The sequence below is a fragment of the Phyllostomus discolor genome, chromosome 2 (genome assembly GCF_004126475.2).
Source record: "Phyllostomus discolor isolate MPI-MPIP mPhyDis1 chromosome 2, mPhyDis1.pri.v3, whole genome shotgun sequence".
NCBI classification, from domain to species: domain Eukaryota; kingdom Metazoa; phylum Chordata; class Mammalia; order Chiroptera; family Phyllostomidae; genus Phyllostomus; species Phyllostomus discolor.
This window is the reverse complement of record NC_040904.2, coordinates 155,087,735-155,105,562: the sequence shown is the minus strand read 5'-3', so window position 1 is coordinate 155,105,562 and position 17,828 is coordinate 155,087,735. Positions and strand designations below refer to the sequence as shown.

The following is a 17,828-nucleotide window of genomic DNA, read 5'->3' as shown; positions in this document are numbered from 1 at the left end:
CATAGCCTTTGCTGTGGTTTCCACAGGAAAGGGAGAGGCCAGGTAAGCAGGTCTGAAAGGCTCTGGGGCAGAGGCACTGTCTCTCCTTGTCTGGTACCTGGCCCCGAGGTTATCAGGACAGGTGGATAGTGACCCAGAATGTGAGAGCCCCAGGCGGGAGGTGGTTGGGTGCGGCTCCGGATGGTTGGATTGTATTTGAAATGCACTCTCTGGGTGAGCTGTTTCCTTCCTGTTGGAACCAGCTGACCCTGGGGAGGACAATCCGTCCCTGGGGGTCAACAAGGCCCCGGATGTCAGAATACAGAAAATTTTAAAAAACATGGTTAATACAGATACACTCATTTTTATGTGTTTAGATTTCTTTTGCGAAATTCCTAGCAAGTCTTTTGCCCATGAACACCCATTTGCCCCATTAGTTTCACTGAGTTGTTGGGGTTTTTTTCTTGATTTACTTTGGTTTGGCTTTGTTTTTGTATTTAGAGGTTTTTTCCCTCATTTGTAAGAGTTCATTGTGATTCTGGATCGGGTCTTTCATTGGGTTTATGTTTTACAAATATCTTCTGTTCTGTAGGTTTTCTTTCATGTGCTTACTATGCCTTTTGCTAAAGAGAGGATCTTAATTTTAAAGAAGTTAAAGGTTCTTTCACTTTGTTTCTACTTTAAGAAATCCTTCCGTGCCCTGAAGTAATCAAGAGAATTCTTCCATGTTCTCTTTTAGATCTTTTTGTTTTCCACACATAGGTCTTCGTTCTCCCAGGAATTTAGTTGGAGGTATGGTGTGAGGTGTGCAGCAGTTTCTTTTTCTCCATATGGATCCGCCCTCGTCGTCCCAGCTGCCTCAGCGTCAGTTGTCCTGTCCCCACTGCTCCACACCCCTGTCACACACCGGGGCCCTCGGGGCGTGAGTCTGGTTCTGTTCTCTGTTCTTTCCCCTCTGGTCAACTGATCCACCCCTTCATCACTGTCTTAATTTCGATGCCTTTTAGTAGACCTTAATATTTGGTGAATCATCACCCCCGACTCTGTCCTTCTGAATAATTCGTGGCCTTTTTGCAGTTTTACATAATTTTTAGACTCAGCTTTCCAAGTTCTTAAAACAAACAAAAAACCCTAAAAACCTGTTGGGGTTTCGACTACAGTTACATGGATAATACATGTATTAATATAGAGGGAATTAATGTTTTTATGATATTCAGTCCTCTAGTCCACAAACATATATCTAGTTACTACATGTCTCCCAATAAACTTTTATACTTTTGTCTGTAGAGATCATTTTTTTCTTTGTCTGACATCTTGAGCTGAATGTTTAACATTACTTTTCATACCCTTTTTTAATATGAGCATATAAAGCTGTCACTTTTCTCTTAGTACCTCTTTAGCTGTACCCATGATCCTTTGATTCTTTCTTCAGCTATGGTTAATATGCTTTAAACTCATTCGTTGGGTTTTTTTTCCTACTTGTTCTTTTGGGTTCACTTTTGTATTTGCTGCTTGGTCACATTTTATAGTCTCTTGCTCTGTACTCATAATATTAATCCTTTCCATTGTTTCAGATCTTATGTCTGATCATTCTAATATCTGCAGTCTTCCTGGCTCTTGCTCATTGAGTCTGATTTTCCAGTATAATCTGTAAGTCTTTTTACACATTTTTGGAACTTTGTAGAGTTCCTTTAGGCTCCATTGAAGGTTAATTCTTCCAGAGAGGGTTTGCGTTTACTTCTGCCTGGGGTACCATCAGCTTGGGACCACACTGAATTTTTAGCTTGAGGTTTTCCAGACCACCCAGGTAGCTAGCATGAACTGAATCTGCAAACCTGCCTAAGGCCTGGAATATAGTTGTAATTCTCAGACGTGATTTGGTTCAAGGTTTGAGATAGATGATTTCCTTAAATCAGGGGCAGGAACAGGGGTGGGGCGTTTACAATCTGTAGAGAAGTACAGAGGGCCAGGAGTTCACTGTGGGGCTGAGAGATGTGGGGGGTGGTGAGGAGCTGAGATTCTCCACACTAAGCAGTCCCTAGCCTTAATCTTTTGTATAAAATGAAAGCTGGAGTTAACCTAGCAGGGAAAATGCCCTCGAGGCACACTCTGACTCACATTTTCTAGTTTTCTGTTTACTTCTCTGGATTCCCACTTCCATTCAGTGTTTGGTCTTTAGTATTCCTTACTGTTACAATAGCTTACTAATGCCATTGTAAGGGGTTTTTTTATCCAATGTTTTTCATTGATTTCAGCAAGAGGGTAATAATCAAGGTGTCTAGTGTGCTCACCCCACGCTGCAAAAGGAAAGTTTCTTGGTGTTTTTAAAAGTAGGATAAGTTGTCCTTACCGGTGTGCCTCAGTTCGTTGGGCGTCATTCGCAAAGCGAAAGGTCACTGGTTTGATTCCCAATCAGGGCACATGGCTGGGTTGCATTTTCAGTCCTCGGTCAGGGCTCATGCAAGAGACCACCAATTGATGTTTTTCACTCATGTCAGTGTTTCTCTCCCTCTCTTTCTCCCTCTCTTCCTCTCTCTCTGAAAGAAAAATAAATAAATAAAATATTTTTAAAATAAAAAAGGTAGGGTGAGTTGATATTTTCTGAACTCAGGCTAGAAGATATTCTTTCAAGTGAGAGCTGTGATGTTCTTTTTGAAAGTCTCTGAGTCCTACCTCAGCCACCATTTATTCTTCTGTCTTCAGTTTCTTTGTTTCTCTACATGATTCATTCCTTTTTCACGGATGACTCCTGTTGAGTGTTTCCTCGCTTTCCCCAGGGGCAGGAGGAGCCAAGACAAAGCCGCCTGGCTTTCGTCCCAAACATCAGTCTCACCGCCGCGCCATCTGTCAGTTGTTCTTACCTCCTGCCTGTAAAAGAAGAGCTTTGCTGAGGGCCGTGTATTTTTGATAACATTTTGATCGTGTTCACCTGATGTTGCTAAAGAAAAGCATTCTTACAAAGGACAGCCACCCTTCCCCACAGCCAGCCCCTAAAGTCCTGTAACTAAATTAACTAGAGTATTGATTATCTTTTTGATTGCCCAGGTATTTATTTTGTTTTTTTCTGTCATGGTTTCACTAGAGACAATAGCTTTTGTTTCCAAAAGACAGGCTGTCACAGGACAAAGCCATCATCTGCCAGGGCAGTGGGCAGCAGATCTAGGAGGGTACGTGTCAGGGACAAGAAGATCCCACGGAGAAAGTGGGATGTACTGGCATTTTGTGTAAAATTAGAAGACATGTAAATTAAGACTTGATAGCACCAGGCAGCCAAAAGGTCAGCTCTGCTAAATTTTATTTCCCTTTGCACAAAATTGTAATAACCATGCAGAAAAATGAAGCTGTCATATTACACTGTTATTATTATTGTTATCGGTAACAGCAGCATTCTGCAGAGTTTCTGCCCACCCTTAAAGGGCCATGGTGCTCTCTCTGTGAAAGGCCTGTGGTGCGTTGCTGTGCCCTGAGATTGATTTGCCCCACGGTGACTAGACTAAGATGTGTATAAATAGCTTATGATTGACACCTGACTGTGAAATGACTCTCATAGGAGCAGAAAGAGTCAAAATAAAATAATGAAATTGCTCAGAATGTAAGAGGGTTACCAATAAAATGTCTTTCTGATTCATCTGGTCATTCTTTCATAACCTTTTGAAGTAAAGAAGCAAAGACTGGTAATCCTGTTGCTAGTTGTCTCAAAAAGGAAGGAAGGAAGGGAGGGAGGGAGGGAGGGAGGGAGGGAGGGAAGGAAGGAAGGGAAGGAAAGGAAGGAAAGGAAGACTGAGCACAGAGGTTATGATTGCGAAATTATGATAAAATATGTACATACCTATTAAATAGTCTTGACTGGCCCGTGGCCAACACTGACAGTGTATGAATGAATGGCATGAAAGAATGTTAATGGTCTCTCTTCATTTCCCATTGACAAGTGTATGCATTGTAGACAATCTTATGGGCTGGTATCTTTTCACTTTTATTTCAACAAAATTTTAATACATGGGAGTGTTCACATAGGAATTTACAAATTACATATCATGAAGTTCTTTTTTTTTATTGATTTGAGAGAAAGAGAAACATCGATTCATTGTTCCACTTATTTATGCAATCATTGGTTGACTCTACTATGTGCCCTGGCTGGGGATCGAACCCTGCTCTAACCAATCAAGCCAACTGGCCAGGGCTTATGAAGTTGTTTTGTTTTTTTAATAAATTGGCATGTCTTCATTCTCTCATGGATATGTTTATTTGTGTTCCCCAAAGAGAACTCCAGTAAAAAAATTTGGCATCTGTTATCTTAGATAAACCAGGATTTATTCTGCATCTGCAAGTTTAAAACAAACTAAAAAGTCAGTCTCTTTGAATATAGTTATATGCCTCCTCTATGAAGCAGACTGGTAGATATTTAATAAAGCTGCTATTTATATTCTTTTAATAAAGAAAATATAATTTTAAGAGAGAATGCCAGAGTCTTAACATATGATCTAAAGTGATAGTCATTAAAGGACTAAATTGTTGTCTTAAAATTATTTTTACACATACCTTGCTGAGAAGTATACTACATTCAGATTATACTGCAATGTGAAATATTATTCACCTTAAAAATTACCTCCTAGCAAAAGGATGGGGCATTTTTTGTCTTTTCTTTAAATGTATAGCTGAAATTCACTCAGGCCCTTCAGATAAGGCAAATCCAAACTTTTTCAATATGTTTATTGATGTTTATCCTTTACCTTATATGTCCTAGAGAATGTTTTGATTTATCAAGTGAGAAAGAAGCTTAGCTGGGTAGCCAAGGACTTCTTGGGCAGTTATTCCATATAAGTACAACAGACATTGAAGATGCTGCAGTGAACTTTGGGGAAAAATAAACCATTTTAAATGAAAGGTTTGTTACCAAGGGAAACAGAAGACACTTTCCTGAGAAAGTATTTGACAGATAGGTAGGTTTTAATCTGTTATGTATGCATATATATTCTAGAGTATTTGGGAACTAGTACATGTGCAGTTTTTAGCAAATGGAGGTATTGCTCATAGCATAGGTCTATTTCTCTAAGTATATACCGCCTGTATTGGCCCTTTTTAGTTCTGTTGATGATTGATGAGAAGTTTATTCACCTGTGGCCGACAGCAGAGAAGAGGATGGGGGGTGATAGGGGGAGAGAGGAAGAGAGATCGTACTGCCCCACATGGAAAGGCTTTTTGCAGTAAGCTGAATCACAAAAAGCACCTCCTGTAGTTGTTTAATTTAGTTTGTCTGCTTATCTGCCTTTGATACTTGTGTCAGAATTAGATCAGAGCTGAAATTCCACTTTTAGGCCCAGAATTCATTATCTTTTTTGAACTTTTTATTTTGAAATTATTATAGATTCACCTGCGGATGTACGAAATAATACAGAAGTCCCACATACCCTTCACCCAGTTTCCTGCAGCGGTCACATTACCTTGCACAACTATAGTATCATGTCATAACCAGGAAACTGACTCTGATACAATCCATTCACCATATAGTCACATTCTACCAGTTTCCACGCACCCGTGTATGTGTTGTTCATTCAGTTCTCTAAGGCTGTATCACAGGTAGACCTGCTGAACCAGGTAGATCTTATATATCATATTGCAAAGTTTAAAATATTTTTATTAGATTAGCATTGTATCTGTATTAAGAGGCTGGGGAAATTAAGATCTAATGTTCAGTTTTTCTTTGCCTGAAAAACTGTTGACAGCCAAAGAATGTTTTTCTATATCTTTTTCAATACCCTCATTTTCTCTTCCTTGATGATTTGTTTATTCCCTTGTTCTGTCTTGATATTAAAATAGCTTTGTGCTGTTTCTAAGGCCTCATCTGGGCCTGCAGATAGTGGATCACGCCTTCCCAACAACCCTGTCCCTCACCACTTTCTGGTGTGTTCTTTGCAGAATGTGAGCCAATAGAAGCCATAGCCAAGTTCGACTACGTTGGGCGATCCGCCAGAGAACTGTCCTTCAAGAAGGGCGCGTCCCTACTGCTGTATCACCGTGCCTCTGAGGACTGGTGGGAAGGCAGGCACAACGGGATCGACGGGCTTGTGCCTCACCAGTACATAGTGGTGCAGGACATGTGAGTAGTCCAGCGTGGATCGCCAGGGTGCTCCCAAGAGGAGACCCCAGCTCTGCTCGTACACTGCCCTTGGGCTTGTGAGGAAAGAGCAGGGGTAGTTGAGCTAACACTTCCGAGCTGGGCACCATTCTTTGCCTTGCTCGTGGGTCCCTGAGAACAGAACTTTAGGTTTTCATTCCCCAAACTCCATCAGGAGCTTGAGAGCAAGGACTAGTGAGAGATGCCTTTTGAAGCTTTCAGATTCTTAGAACCTGTGCAGAGAGTAATTTTGAGAGCTGAAGTGACACTGCTAATCCAGAAACAGAGGAGTTTTCCTTTGGGTGTCTGGCTACTATTTCAATTCCACATTCCCAAAAGAGAAGCTACTGACCTAAAGTGTAAAAAGTATCATCTCCAAGCTTCCTCTTCTTTTTTTTCTTAATTTTTCTGATAAGGAAGCTCTAATTTCAAAATCATTTAAAGAAATGGGAAGATGGTCATAATATGTAAGTGAAAGAAGCAGGCGACAAAGCGATACGTGTAGTAGAAGCCTATTCAGTGAGTGTAGTGTTCGCATGCAAAACCAGCTTAAGAGCAGCTTTGAAAGGAAGAGAGAAATATACCACATAAAACATATAAGGTAAACAAATGATTCAGCCTCATTTTAGAAATGTTCAAATGTGTGCCTCAGAATCCAAGAAATACTGTGTGTATATACAGATCAGGCATATGTGTCCAAAGTATATAAACATTAGCATCTATAATGTACTATACATATATAGGGTGGGGCAAATGTAGGTTTACAGTTGTTCACATGAAAAATAATGCAACAATTGATAAATAATAATTCAAGGGAAAACTCTGTTTTGCATACTCATAACTGTAAACCTGCTTCTGCCCAGCCCGTATGTGCATATCATTGTGGATTTGGGCCCCAGGCGGTTTTCAGAGTGTAAAAGGGTATTTTCTCAAGTTCTAACCATAGTTGTCTCTGGATGTTATATTATGGGTGACTGTTATTTTACTCTTTTTTGTACAGCTGAATTTTTCCACTTTTTCTGCCATGAAATTGTATTATTTTCATAATGAAAAGAAAAAGGTTACATTAATAAGAGACTTACATACATAAAAGCCATCACTTTTTTTCCTCCTATTTATCTAACAAAAGACTCTTATTCTTGCTTCTCATTATTTCAGGGATGATACGTTTTCAGACACTCTGAGCCAAAAAGCTGACAGTGAGGCTAGCAGTGGGCCAGTCACGGAAGACAAGTCTTCATCCAAGGACATGAACTCCCCGACAGACCGACATCCTGACGGCTATCCGGCCAGGTAGGTGGAGTCTGATCCTCGGGCTCCCGAATGCCCTCCTCTCCTGTGGGCGGTGAGGAGCCACAGTCCCCGTGTCTGTGCAGTATTACCCAGTGTGATAAGCTCTCCTCCTCTCTCTCTTCCTCTGTGTTATGTCCAGACAAAGAAAAAGAGGAGAACCGCCCCCTCCAGGAAGGCGTCCTGGTAGAACCAGTGATGGTCATTGTCCCCTCCACCCCCCACATGCTCTTTCCAACTCCTCCATTGACCTGGGGTCCCCAAACCTGGCCAGTCACCCCCGGGGCCTGCTGCAGAGCCGTGGCCTCAACAACGACAGTCCGGAGAGGAGGCGCCGGCCAGGCCACGGCAGCCTGACCAACATCAGCCGGCACGACTCCCTCAAGAAGATCGACAGCCCCCCTATTAGAAGGTCCACATCGTCAGGGCAGTACTCAGGCTTCAGTGACCACAAGCCACTGGACCCAGAGACCATTGCTCAGGTAGGATGCTTTTAGGGGTATAGTGCCTGCTAAGTACACGGGGTATGAAGGAGGGGTTATGTAGGATTTACTTTTTTGTAGCCATGTATTTTATGTAGAACCAGCTAATGAAAACAGGAAGGAAATTAGCCCATTCTTTAATTTAAGGCCTCACTAAGGGTCTGTTGAAGAACCATTTGTTACTGGAGAGGCCCATGTACATTAGGTTTATATTGACTTAAACAGAGTGATGGCAGAAATGTAGGACCCAGGGCATTCAAATGTATCATTGCTACACAGACGGAGAAATTCTGCAAAGAAGAATAGTGAGGAAGGACTAGCCCTATCAGACCCTAAATGCATGCTGAAGAGAGTAAAACAGACAAACTGATGGAACGGAGGGGAGAGCCCAGAAACAGAAAACATTTAGTATAGGAAGTGATGGATTAGTCAATAAATGACGTGAGAAACAACGGCTGGCTGTTTGAAGAGCAGCACGTCTGGATACTGTATCACTCTTGAATGCACGTGGGTCTTTGCTTCCCAACAGGGACTGCAGAGGAGGGCTTTGTAGTTTTCCGTAATGATTAGAATGGACAAAAGTAAAAGTACCTGTAAAATAATATTATTGGACAATTAATTTTCCCATAGTTCTACCATTTTTCCCTCTAGTTCTTTCTGCAGCGTAGCCATCAAAAATTGCATGGCCTTGGCTGGGTAGCCTTGGCTGGGTAGCTGAGTTGGTTGGAGCATCATCCCATACACCAGTAGGTTGTAGGTTCAAGCCCCGGTCTGGACACATACCCAGGTTGCGTGTTCAGTCTGCGGTCAGGGCGCATGGAGGAGGCAGCCGATTAGTGTTTCTCTCTCACATCAATTTCTTTCTCTCTCTCTCTCTCCGTCCCTCCTTCCCTCCCCCACTCCTCCCTCTCTCCCAAATCAATAAATATATCCTTGAGTGAGGATTAAGAAAAAAGTGTGTGTATAGTCAGTGACAAAGGAGGTGAATAGATTCAGACTTTGCCATTCGAGTAATCTAAAGTAGTTTGCAGCTATCACTGAAGCTTAAAACTAAATAGAACAAAAAAGAAAGTGAATGAGAAGTGAATGGAACAAATATGGGGAAGTATTAAAGATGCATTATTTTCAATAAAAAGCACCCAAGAAAACTGTATTGATATGACACATTTCTAAGATATTTTCAGTGTTCTAAGTAAAAAGAATTTTGGATAGCAAATTAGATTGTGTAAGGAGTTTAATATGTGTTTTTTTTTATTAAACCAGTTTTAAGCGTATAACAGTTTTTCAACAAAAATCCAAAAGACTTTTGACCTTTCTGATTTTCTCTATTTGAAGTGGTATCTATGCAGGACCCTTTGAGGCCTGTTGAGAGCCAGCAATGTTTGACTGCAGCTCACTGACGATTTCAGAAAGCTGTAAGGTCGCTGCTTACAACAAACAGGTGAAGCAGGATTTGGGCTACAGAGACAGGGAGCTAGGAGCTTGGGGGTGGGAACATCTAATAAGGTCTGTGTAACCATTTTGCTTCTAAAACCAGGAAATCCGTTCACTGTAAGTCATAAAAACAAAGCTCAACAGATAAACAAGGCTCTCTACATTCTCTCTGGGGCAGAAACTTGTTATAAAAACAAATCCATATGCTTAGCGTCAAATGGAAGTCACATATGAAAGTAATCAGTTGAAAAGTGATGTCATCCTCACGAAATGGCTTTCAGCTGTGTCCTTTATTTATCTTTCCATCGCTCATCTCCAGATTCCCCAGGGGGACAACTAAGCCTGCCATCATGGTGTTCGTACAAAAAAAATATGCAAATTCTTTCATTAAACAAATCAGTGGAATCCCTGACACAGTTTTTTTTAACTGCAACATCCATGTGCGATCATCATGTTTTGGTTTATTCATTTAGCAAGCCTTTATTGAGCACTTTCTGTATGCCAGGTCCTATGCTAGGTTTTATGGACCCAAAGTTAAATCAGTAGCCAGCCGAGGCCTGGAGGTGCTTCCAGTCCAGGGAGGGAGTCAGACGCGGAAATCTGCTGCCACTGCGAGGGGCCATCAGGGGTTATGCTCCAGGGGAGTGGAAGGAGAGCTCCTCCACTCAGCCCGCCTCACACAACACTCCACATCCTGTGTGCGTGGATGCTAAAAACACATAGAGTAAAGTCTACAATCTTAAGCATTTTTAACTGTATGCTTCAGTATATTCACCTTGTTGTGAAACAGATCTCTAGAACTTTTTCATCTTGTAAACCTGAAACACTATACCCATGGAAGAACAACCCTGCTCTTGCCACTCTCCCCAGCCCCTGGCCAACACCACACTACTTTCTGCTTCATCTGTGCGTGTGACCGCCTTGTGTAAATGGAAGCAGGCAGTATCTATCCTTTTTGACCGGCTTATCCCACCTAACATAATATCCGCAAGGGTCATCTGTGCTGTAGCATGTGGCAGGATTTTCTTCCTTTTTAAAGCCAGATAGTATTCCATTGTCTGTATATACCACATTTTGCTTATCCATTTATCCATTGAAGGAGCACACTCCATATTTTGAAACAAAATATTTTGTAATTTCCCCTTTAGTATTTAAAATAAATTAATAGCTAAAATACCTAATTTAAAAATATATATATAAATCTCTGAATATAATAATATAAAGGAAAAGTAAAAGGCAGTAAATATTAAAACAAATCTATTTCAGTTAATGCTTAACAACAGAGAAGACAAATGAAATAGTGAGATCCTTTCACCAACACGTAGAATTACCAAAAATACAATTAAAAATACACATTGAGCCCTGACTAGTGTGGCTCAGTTGGTTGGGTGTCATCCTGCAAGGTGAAATGCCAGTTCGATTCCTGGTCAGGGCACATGCCTGGGTTGCAGGTTCGGTCCCTGGTCAGAACACATTTGAGAGGTAACCAATTGATGTTTCTCACTCACATCAATGCTTCTCTCCCTGTCTATCTGTCTCCTTTCCCCCCTCTCTAAAAATTAATAAATAAAATCTTTAAACAAAAAAAATTTTTAAAATACATATTAATGTGAAAGTCTTAAGTTAATCTTAACTCAAATTCCATTAAAGGTATTTCTATCAGTGATGTGATTTTTCTTAAGTAGTCCCAATCAAAATAGAGTATAATTTATGTGATCACTTTATTCCTGGAAAACTTAATACCATTAAAAAATATTGTATGTTTCCCTGGCTGGTGCAGCTCAATGGACTGAGTGCCGTGCTGAGAACCAAAAGGTCACCAGTTCAATTCCCAGTCAGGGCACATGCGTGGGTTGTGGGCCAGGCTCCTAGTTGGGGGCTTGTGAGAGGCAACCAGTCAATGTTTCTCTAGCACATAGATGTGTCTCTCCCTCTCTCTCTTTCTCCCTCCCTTCCCCTCTCTCTAAATATAAATAAATAAAATATTTAAAATACATATTTTATGTTTACATATAAAAAAGAATTAGGTTCTAGGCTCAGATTAGTATAAACGGATTTTCACCCACATAACTCTGGAGGACATTCAAAAGTTGAACAAGTCGTGGGACACTTTACTGCATGTAAACTATCTAGGACACTTGCAAGATAGCTAGCATGTCTGGCCCTGCCCGAAAAAAGCTAATAATGCCACCCTGTTGCTGTGGCATCTAAACACACACACCATGTTACAAACATGCCCTCTGCGGGAAGTACCATTTCCATTGAGATCCAGGGGTCATGGCCATGCGGGGAACACTTACACTGATTTTTGAAGAACTGCTAGGAGTTAGCCAAGTGCATAGGAAGTGCTTAACAATTATTTGTTGAATGAGTAAGAGCAACCTGACTTTTTCTTGCAATTCGCTTTTACTTCTTGAGAAACTATTATGGTATCTGAACTTCAGCTACCTTTCACCATAAAGTGAAGTAGAATTCTATATAAAAAGTCAACATGTAAGGTAGAAACCACCAGAAAGTACCTGGTACCTTAGAATGGCAAGCGTTTGATAAATGGCTCCATGAGCCACTGTATCTTCATCTCCTGAACATTCAGAGTCAAAATAATTACATGAGATGACATTATGTTCATACACTTTCTACCTGCTGTGAAGTTAAAGCATTCATGCTTTTGCTGGCCTGTTTGCTTTGAAATGAAATACTGGGCTTCTGTGTATTGATATTAATTATCTGTTTGTTTTCTCTCTCTTTCTAATGATTTTACAACAGGATATTGAAGAGACAATGAACACTGCTTTGAATGAACTCCGAGAACTGGAAAGGCAGAGTACGGCGAAGCACGCCCCGGACGTGGTTCTGGATACCTTAGAACAAGTCAAAAACTCTCCCACCCCAGCCACCTCCACAGAATCTCTCAGCCCTTTGCACAATGTTGCCCTCAGGAGCTCAGAGCCTCAGATTCGACGAAGCACTAGCTCCTCCAGTGACACCATGAGCACTTTCAAACCTATGGTGGCGCCCAGAATGGGCGTGCAGCTGAAGCCTCCAGCCCTGAGGCCAAAACCTGCAGTTCTTCCAAAAACAAACCCGACCATAGGACCTGCGCCTCCTTCCCAGGGTCCAACAGACAAGTCTTGCACAATGTAAAGACCACTGAGCAAGGTCAGACAAGGAGGTGATTAAAAAAAGAAAATGGATTAGTGACAGACGTCAATGATCCATACCTTCCCTTAGTTTTGTGCTTATAACTGGAGATCTGGCTTTTCTATGTTCTCAAATGTAACATCCGAGACTAGCTAAGGTAACACGGGCATTTGTATTTTGTAATTTCTTTTTTTTAAATGACTGGACATACGTCATTTTAAAGACAATAGACACACTTAGACTTACTTGAAAATTCAATGCTGCACCATGTGTGATGAAGGCAACCCCGCTGCACCCCCCGCATTGTACTGTGCAGTGCTTCAGGGGTCGGGTAGCCCGGGCGGGTCAGAAACGTCAGCCCAGAGGCACGAGGATCTGAGCCCCAGACTATGGAGTGTAACCGGCGCTGGTCTGTGGCACTTGGGGCAACGGCTAAAGGCCATAATGGCAGTGTGTGGTAGCTGACAGTGAGCGCCTCTGACTCCATGCAGGGGGCGGGGCTCAGCTCAAGCTAAAGACTTGCAGTTGTCACAGTGGGACGGACATGCCCAGTGGGCTCTTCAGCTCACAGCCGGAATGATCGGATGATTGCCTCTGTCCCAGTAAGTCATTTCCCTGGGTCCAGGTTAAAGACTAGCAGAAAAAGGTAAAACCTCTATAGTTACTGCTTGAACTAAACCTGGGAAAGGAGAGAGAGAGAGGGAGACAGTCCTCCAGAGCTGTCGATATGACTCCTTCTACGGGCCTGACCGGGCCCCAGAAGATTTCCGACTCCATCCCATGCATTCACGAAGGACTAGAACAGTCTAGTTTTAAAGAATTTCTGGTTACACTACTCCACAAACTCCTTCTGAGATCTATGGTTATAACTGCCTAGACAATGTTTCCAGCTCCCTAAACCCCCGTGTTCTCCTCCGTGAGAATGGAGACCGCAGATGCACACAGGTCCTCCGTTCACTCCGCTTTCTCTTCTCCTGCCCGAATGGTCTTGGCTCCTTTGAGCCTGCTGCAGAGTCCGGATGATCCTGCACCAAACGCCCACCTTTCCTCTCCTCTTGGCTCTTTGAGCCAACCTAGAACGGGCCATGGTACCGGCGTGGGAGCCATGCCGGCCCCAGCAGGAGGATCACCTCATGGTTCCAGGATCGTTTCCTCCCAACTTTGTACCTTGGAGCCATGACCACTTTTTTCTTCACTTTTCTTTTCACATGTGGTCTCTGTGTAACTAACACAGTCACCCGGCCCCGTGAGGGCCCTCTTTCTCTGACACCATGCATATAGGCAGTTTTTCTTTAGCCCATATTTATGCTTTATTTTTTCTATCTTAAAAAGGTTGCTTTGAATGTGGTTGTTTTCACTAAGGTACAAATCACCACTCTCCCACCAGCAGTGGCTTCTATCATCTGTAAACCTGTGAGCATTTAATCTAGTCTGTCATTGAACTTACTCATGAAGAGACCTTTCTGTTTTTTAAGATAAACGGATGGCCAGAACTAACCTCTCTGGACCACCACTGATTTCCTTCTAAATTTGGTTTCAAACTTCCAGGCAGTTGCATGGCCACCTAAGAATTACACAGTGTGGACCTTATCAGCCCACTCGTGAGTGCCGCGTGCAGGAAAGGATAAGGATCTGGACCGGAGTCAAGATCATGACTTTGATATCTACCTCAGTTTGCCAGGCTGATCATTCTGACGCAAACAGAGACTAAACTAATGAGATAGTTACCTTTCAAAGTCACACTGCTGGTTGCTTGCCTAAACCCTAATTTCACTAATGTATCGGATAGTGACTTTTTTCCCCTATCCAGGAATGGTATTTTCCAGGAATGGTAAGCTTTTAAACCTCTTAATTTTCAGAACCAGCTTTTTTGCCCATCTTGAAAAAGAGGCCCCGCTCAGCATATTGTCCAGCCCCTCGCCATTCCCTTGGGCGTCAGTGGTCCCTCAGCACCTGGGGCACAAGGAGACCGCCAAGACGAAACTGCGAACAGCACTAACCCTTCTAAACACTCTTCCCAGATTCCCTAGGAAATTTAAACTTTCCTAAATAATCTCCCAGTTTTTTCTGGATTCCACTTTGGTTTCTCTCTGTCGCTCTGTGGGGGAACAGGAGCAAAGAACAAAGGTGGAAGTAATAGAGGAGGAAGGGAAACTTTAAATCTTTTAGAAATTAAAAAGGATTTTTAGAAACCATTTTCCATCTTTGATGAAGTGTAATATGTTAATGAAGGGTATCAAAAAGTGGGAGAGGAGGGTCTTTTATAAGCTTTAACTATAACTTTTCAGGTTTTACCCCAGGCTCAATTCTTCAGACCTTCCCTTGGTAATCCTCCCCATGTCTTCTCCCTGTTTGCGCCTGTGATGAATGAGGGTCATGAATGAGGGTGGCCTTTCCACCACCACGGCAGGACTCGGCTGCCTGGGACGGCGGAGGACTCGCTCCTCTGAACCCTCGGAGCCTCAGAGGCTGTGCCTTCTGGGAAACAGCTCCTAATAACTGCCCCATCGCTTCATCACTTTACCTGTCTCTAGCTTTTCCCTCTAAACCCCTGTTGTCATCCTGAGGCTTTTTTCCCCCAATTCCCAGGGAAGGATGTGACTCATGGTGAGTAAGGACTCAGTAGGGACTCACCTGCCCTTACTGTTTAGTAAAAGTCTTCAGATTCCAGGCATAAGACAAGGTGGCCACTTTACAAAATACCCAAACTCACACCTGCTCAGCTCATTAAAAGCTGCATTAGCTTAGAGGATTTACCTGGCACGTGGCCCGCCTTACCTCCACAGATGTTGCACAAGCAGGGTTGGGGGAAGGCACAGGGAATGGAGAGATAATGCCTGCAGTTCTGGGACCTTGGCAGCCCTCCTGTGCAGTTTGGAAACGGGGTCATGTTGATGATGGGGAAATGCTGGTTCTACAGAAATGACCTGATTCCACTCACAAAAGAATATGTAATCACAGTTCATGTCACTGGATGTTCATGTCCCCTCCATTGAGCTCACTGAAGGAGTTTCACCAAGTTGGCCTTTATCAAGTTTGGGTCAGGGTGTGGATTAGTGTGGAGGAAAAGGTACTTGATACACATGATGAGTGCTCTGATGAGTGCTCTAAGTTATTTCAACATGTTGAATGGCCCCTTGTAAAGCTATTGTTCAACAGTTTTGCACGTTTTCATGCAATGTAATCGGACTTAGGTGCCCCTTGAACTGTCCACAGAATCATTTGCAGCAGCGTCCCCCGTAACCCACTGCCAGGGTTGTGGCGAGGGGTCAGTGGACATAGAGCACGAAAGGTCAGGGGATATCAGTTTGGTTTTCAGTCTTTGTACTTCTGCCATTTCCAAAAATGGGCTTATAATTTAATGAAGGAGAAGAAGAAAGCGAGGAGAGTAGTAGTCTCCTTAGCATTTAGGAATGACACAGCCTCTGGGATCTGCAAACTGAAGAAAGTTTAATCTGATCATCACAGCCTCTAACATCCAAAATTAAGAGCCCGTAGGTCTGTGGAGGGGGTGAGAAGACTTTATATCGGGGTGGCACTCATTCCCGCCGGAGTGGTGAGCCACCGTGAATGCAGGAAGTGCACGTGGGACTGAGCCTTGCTCTGCGTTACCCGTCGCAGAGGCCCTGAGCCACAGACCAGCTTCGAAGTGAAGGCTCCACCCGTGTGTGAAGAAAGCTTCCTACCCCGTCGTCCCCTAAACTGAAAACCCAGCCAGCAGCGGGGGCCAGGCTCGGTGCAGGGCGACTCCCGCACAGCGTCACTCAGATCGGTAAACTGGAAATGGAGCTCTCACTCACCCTAGTACACTTTCTTAAAAAATAGTCTATGTGGTATAATCGAGATGGTTACCTGTATCTTTAAATTATGTAGGGAATTTTGTATGTTTATATAATTGTTCTGGGTTCCACAATGCCTAGCATAGAAAATGTTTAGTAAAAGAGAATATATAAACTGTGCATTTGTGAATGCCCCCCTTAGAGCATTCATCCAAGTCCAGTGTGTGGTGTGATGGGTACTATAGACGTTTCAAGTATAGTTAAGCGGTTGTGTGACAGGAGAGACTGCTACTTGCCTAGGGGCTCAAGGACAGCCCCTGCCCACCTAATTCAACCAGTGTCATCCTTTCCCGTCCTTTGAGCAGTTGCAGTACTGGTAGCTTCCTGCTTGTGACCGTTACCTAATCGTGTCAATGTACATCTGTAGTATGTACATGTGAAAGTGCCTTTCTATTTTAGTTTTAGCCTGGCTCTTCACTGTTGCCCCGCCCACCTCCGGCCTCTTCTGCCCCTCCCTATCAACCCTCCCACCGCCCCCTAACCCCTCCCCCCGCATATTTGAATATTTGAGTGTTGAAACTTCCTCCGTTTTCTCCCAGCTTTTTCCATCTCCACCTTCCTGTGCCTCTGGTGCTCAGTTTTGCCCCATCTTGCATCCTTGTCCGTCATCACGCTCTGTTTTCCTGGGGCTGTGACCAGGCCTTCCCCACAGTAACTCTCCCCCGCGTCCTCCCCTCCGGCCCTCCCTCTCCGCCCACGTGCTGCTGCATCCCTGGCCCTCGTGTTCTCCTTTGCGCTCTGGTCTGCCTCGCATCGTTATACTCCCTCGTCTCCGAGGTGAAAATAAAGGGGGGTGCTTTTACAGTTCTAGGAGGAAAGAAAAGTTTTGTTACTCCGTTGTGACAGTGCACTTTTATGTATAGTACTGTACATTTTGGCATGTACCATTCCAGGCTTCAGTATACAGTCAGGTCTGTTCTTCACGGCGTATCTTTATAATAAATAAGGTAGTTCTGGCTGGCTTTGCTTCGGGTTTCCTGTGTGATTCTCCGTGGTGTTTTCACTCCTTTCCTTTCTTTTTCTAATCACTATTTACCCCCCAGAGAACCAAGTTGCATTAAATAATGTGAAACTACATGTTTTAAAAAATGTTATCTCACGCTCATTTTCGTTTGTGAATTTGAAAATGAGGCTTCATGCACAGGCCCTTGACCACGAAGCCAGGGCTTTTCAGAGTTGGAGCTGGGAGACTCCTGTGTAGGAGGGAAAAGGGCTGAGAGGGCGGTCCTTCTAAATGCTCACCAGCTTGAAATCTCCTTGAGGACTCCTTGGCATAGGAAACCTTGTCAAGTTCATCTTTGGTTTCATCTGAATACTTTGAAATGCAATCCTTAGGTATACACTATGTTTAGAATTCCCCCAAGGTATTGGTATTTTTTTTTCTTCAGACTTAAAAAAAAACAACTAACTCATAGAGGACTAGCAATACATGTTAAGTAGTTTCATGAAATTGTATTAGCAAGGTGCTGGACTGAATAGTGAAAAGAGATGTGAGGTAAAAAAGCATGTAAATCAAGAGGAAAAAACTTCATTGGCATTAAATATACA

The 17,828-nt window shown here is 43.0% G+C and overlaps 1 protein-coding gene across 2 annotated transcripts in view; it reads left to right on the top strand.

Annotated features, from left to right (window-relative positions):
• SRGAP1 (SLIT-ROBO Rho GTPase activating protein 1) overlaps nucleotides 1-17,246 on the top strand; it is a 265,130-nt gene extending 247,884 nt beyond the window's left edge. For both annotated transcript variants that reach the window (XM_028532604.2, XM_028532603.2), the window contains exons 19-22: nucleotides 5,896-6,076; nucleotides 7,253-7,387; nucleotides 7,527-7,866; nucleotides 12,067-17,246. In XM_028532604.2, the coding sequence (XP_028388405.1) occupies nucleotides 5,896-6,076; nucleotides 7,253-7,387; nucleotides 7,527-7,866; nucleotides 12,067-12,444 (1,034 nt within the window). In that variant the 3' untranslated portion in view covers nucleotides 12,445-17,246. The remainder of the gene's footprint in view (nucleotides 1-5,895; nucleotides 6,077-7,252; nucleotides 7,388-7,526; nucleotides 7,867-12,066) is intronic.
• The last annotated feature ends 582 nt before the right edge of the window (nucleotides 17,247-17,828 follow it).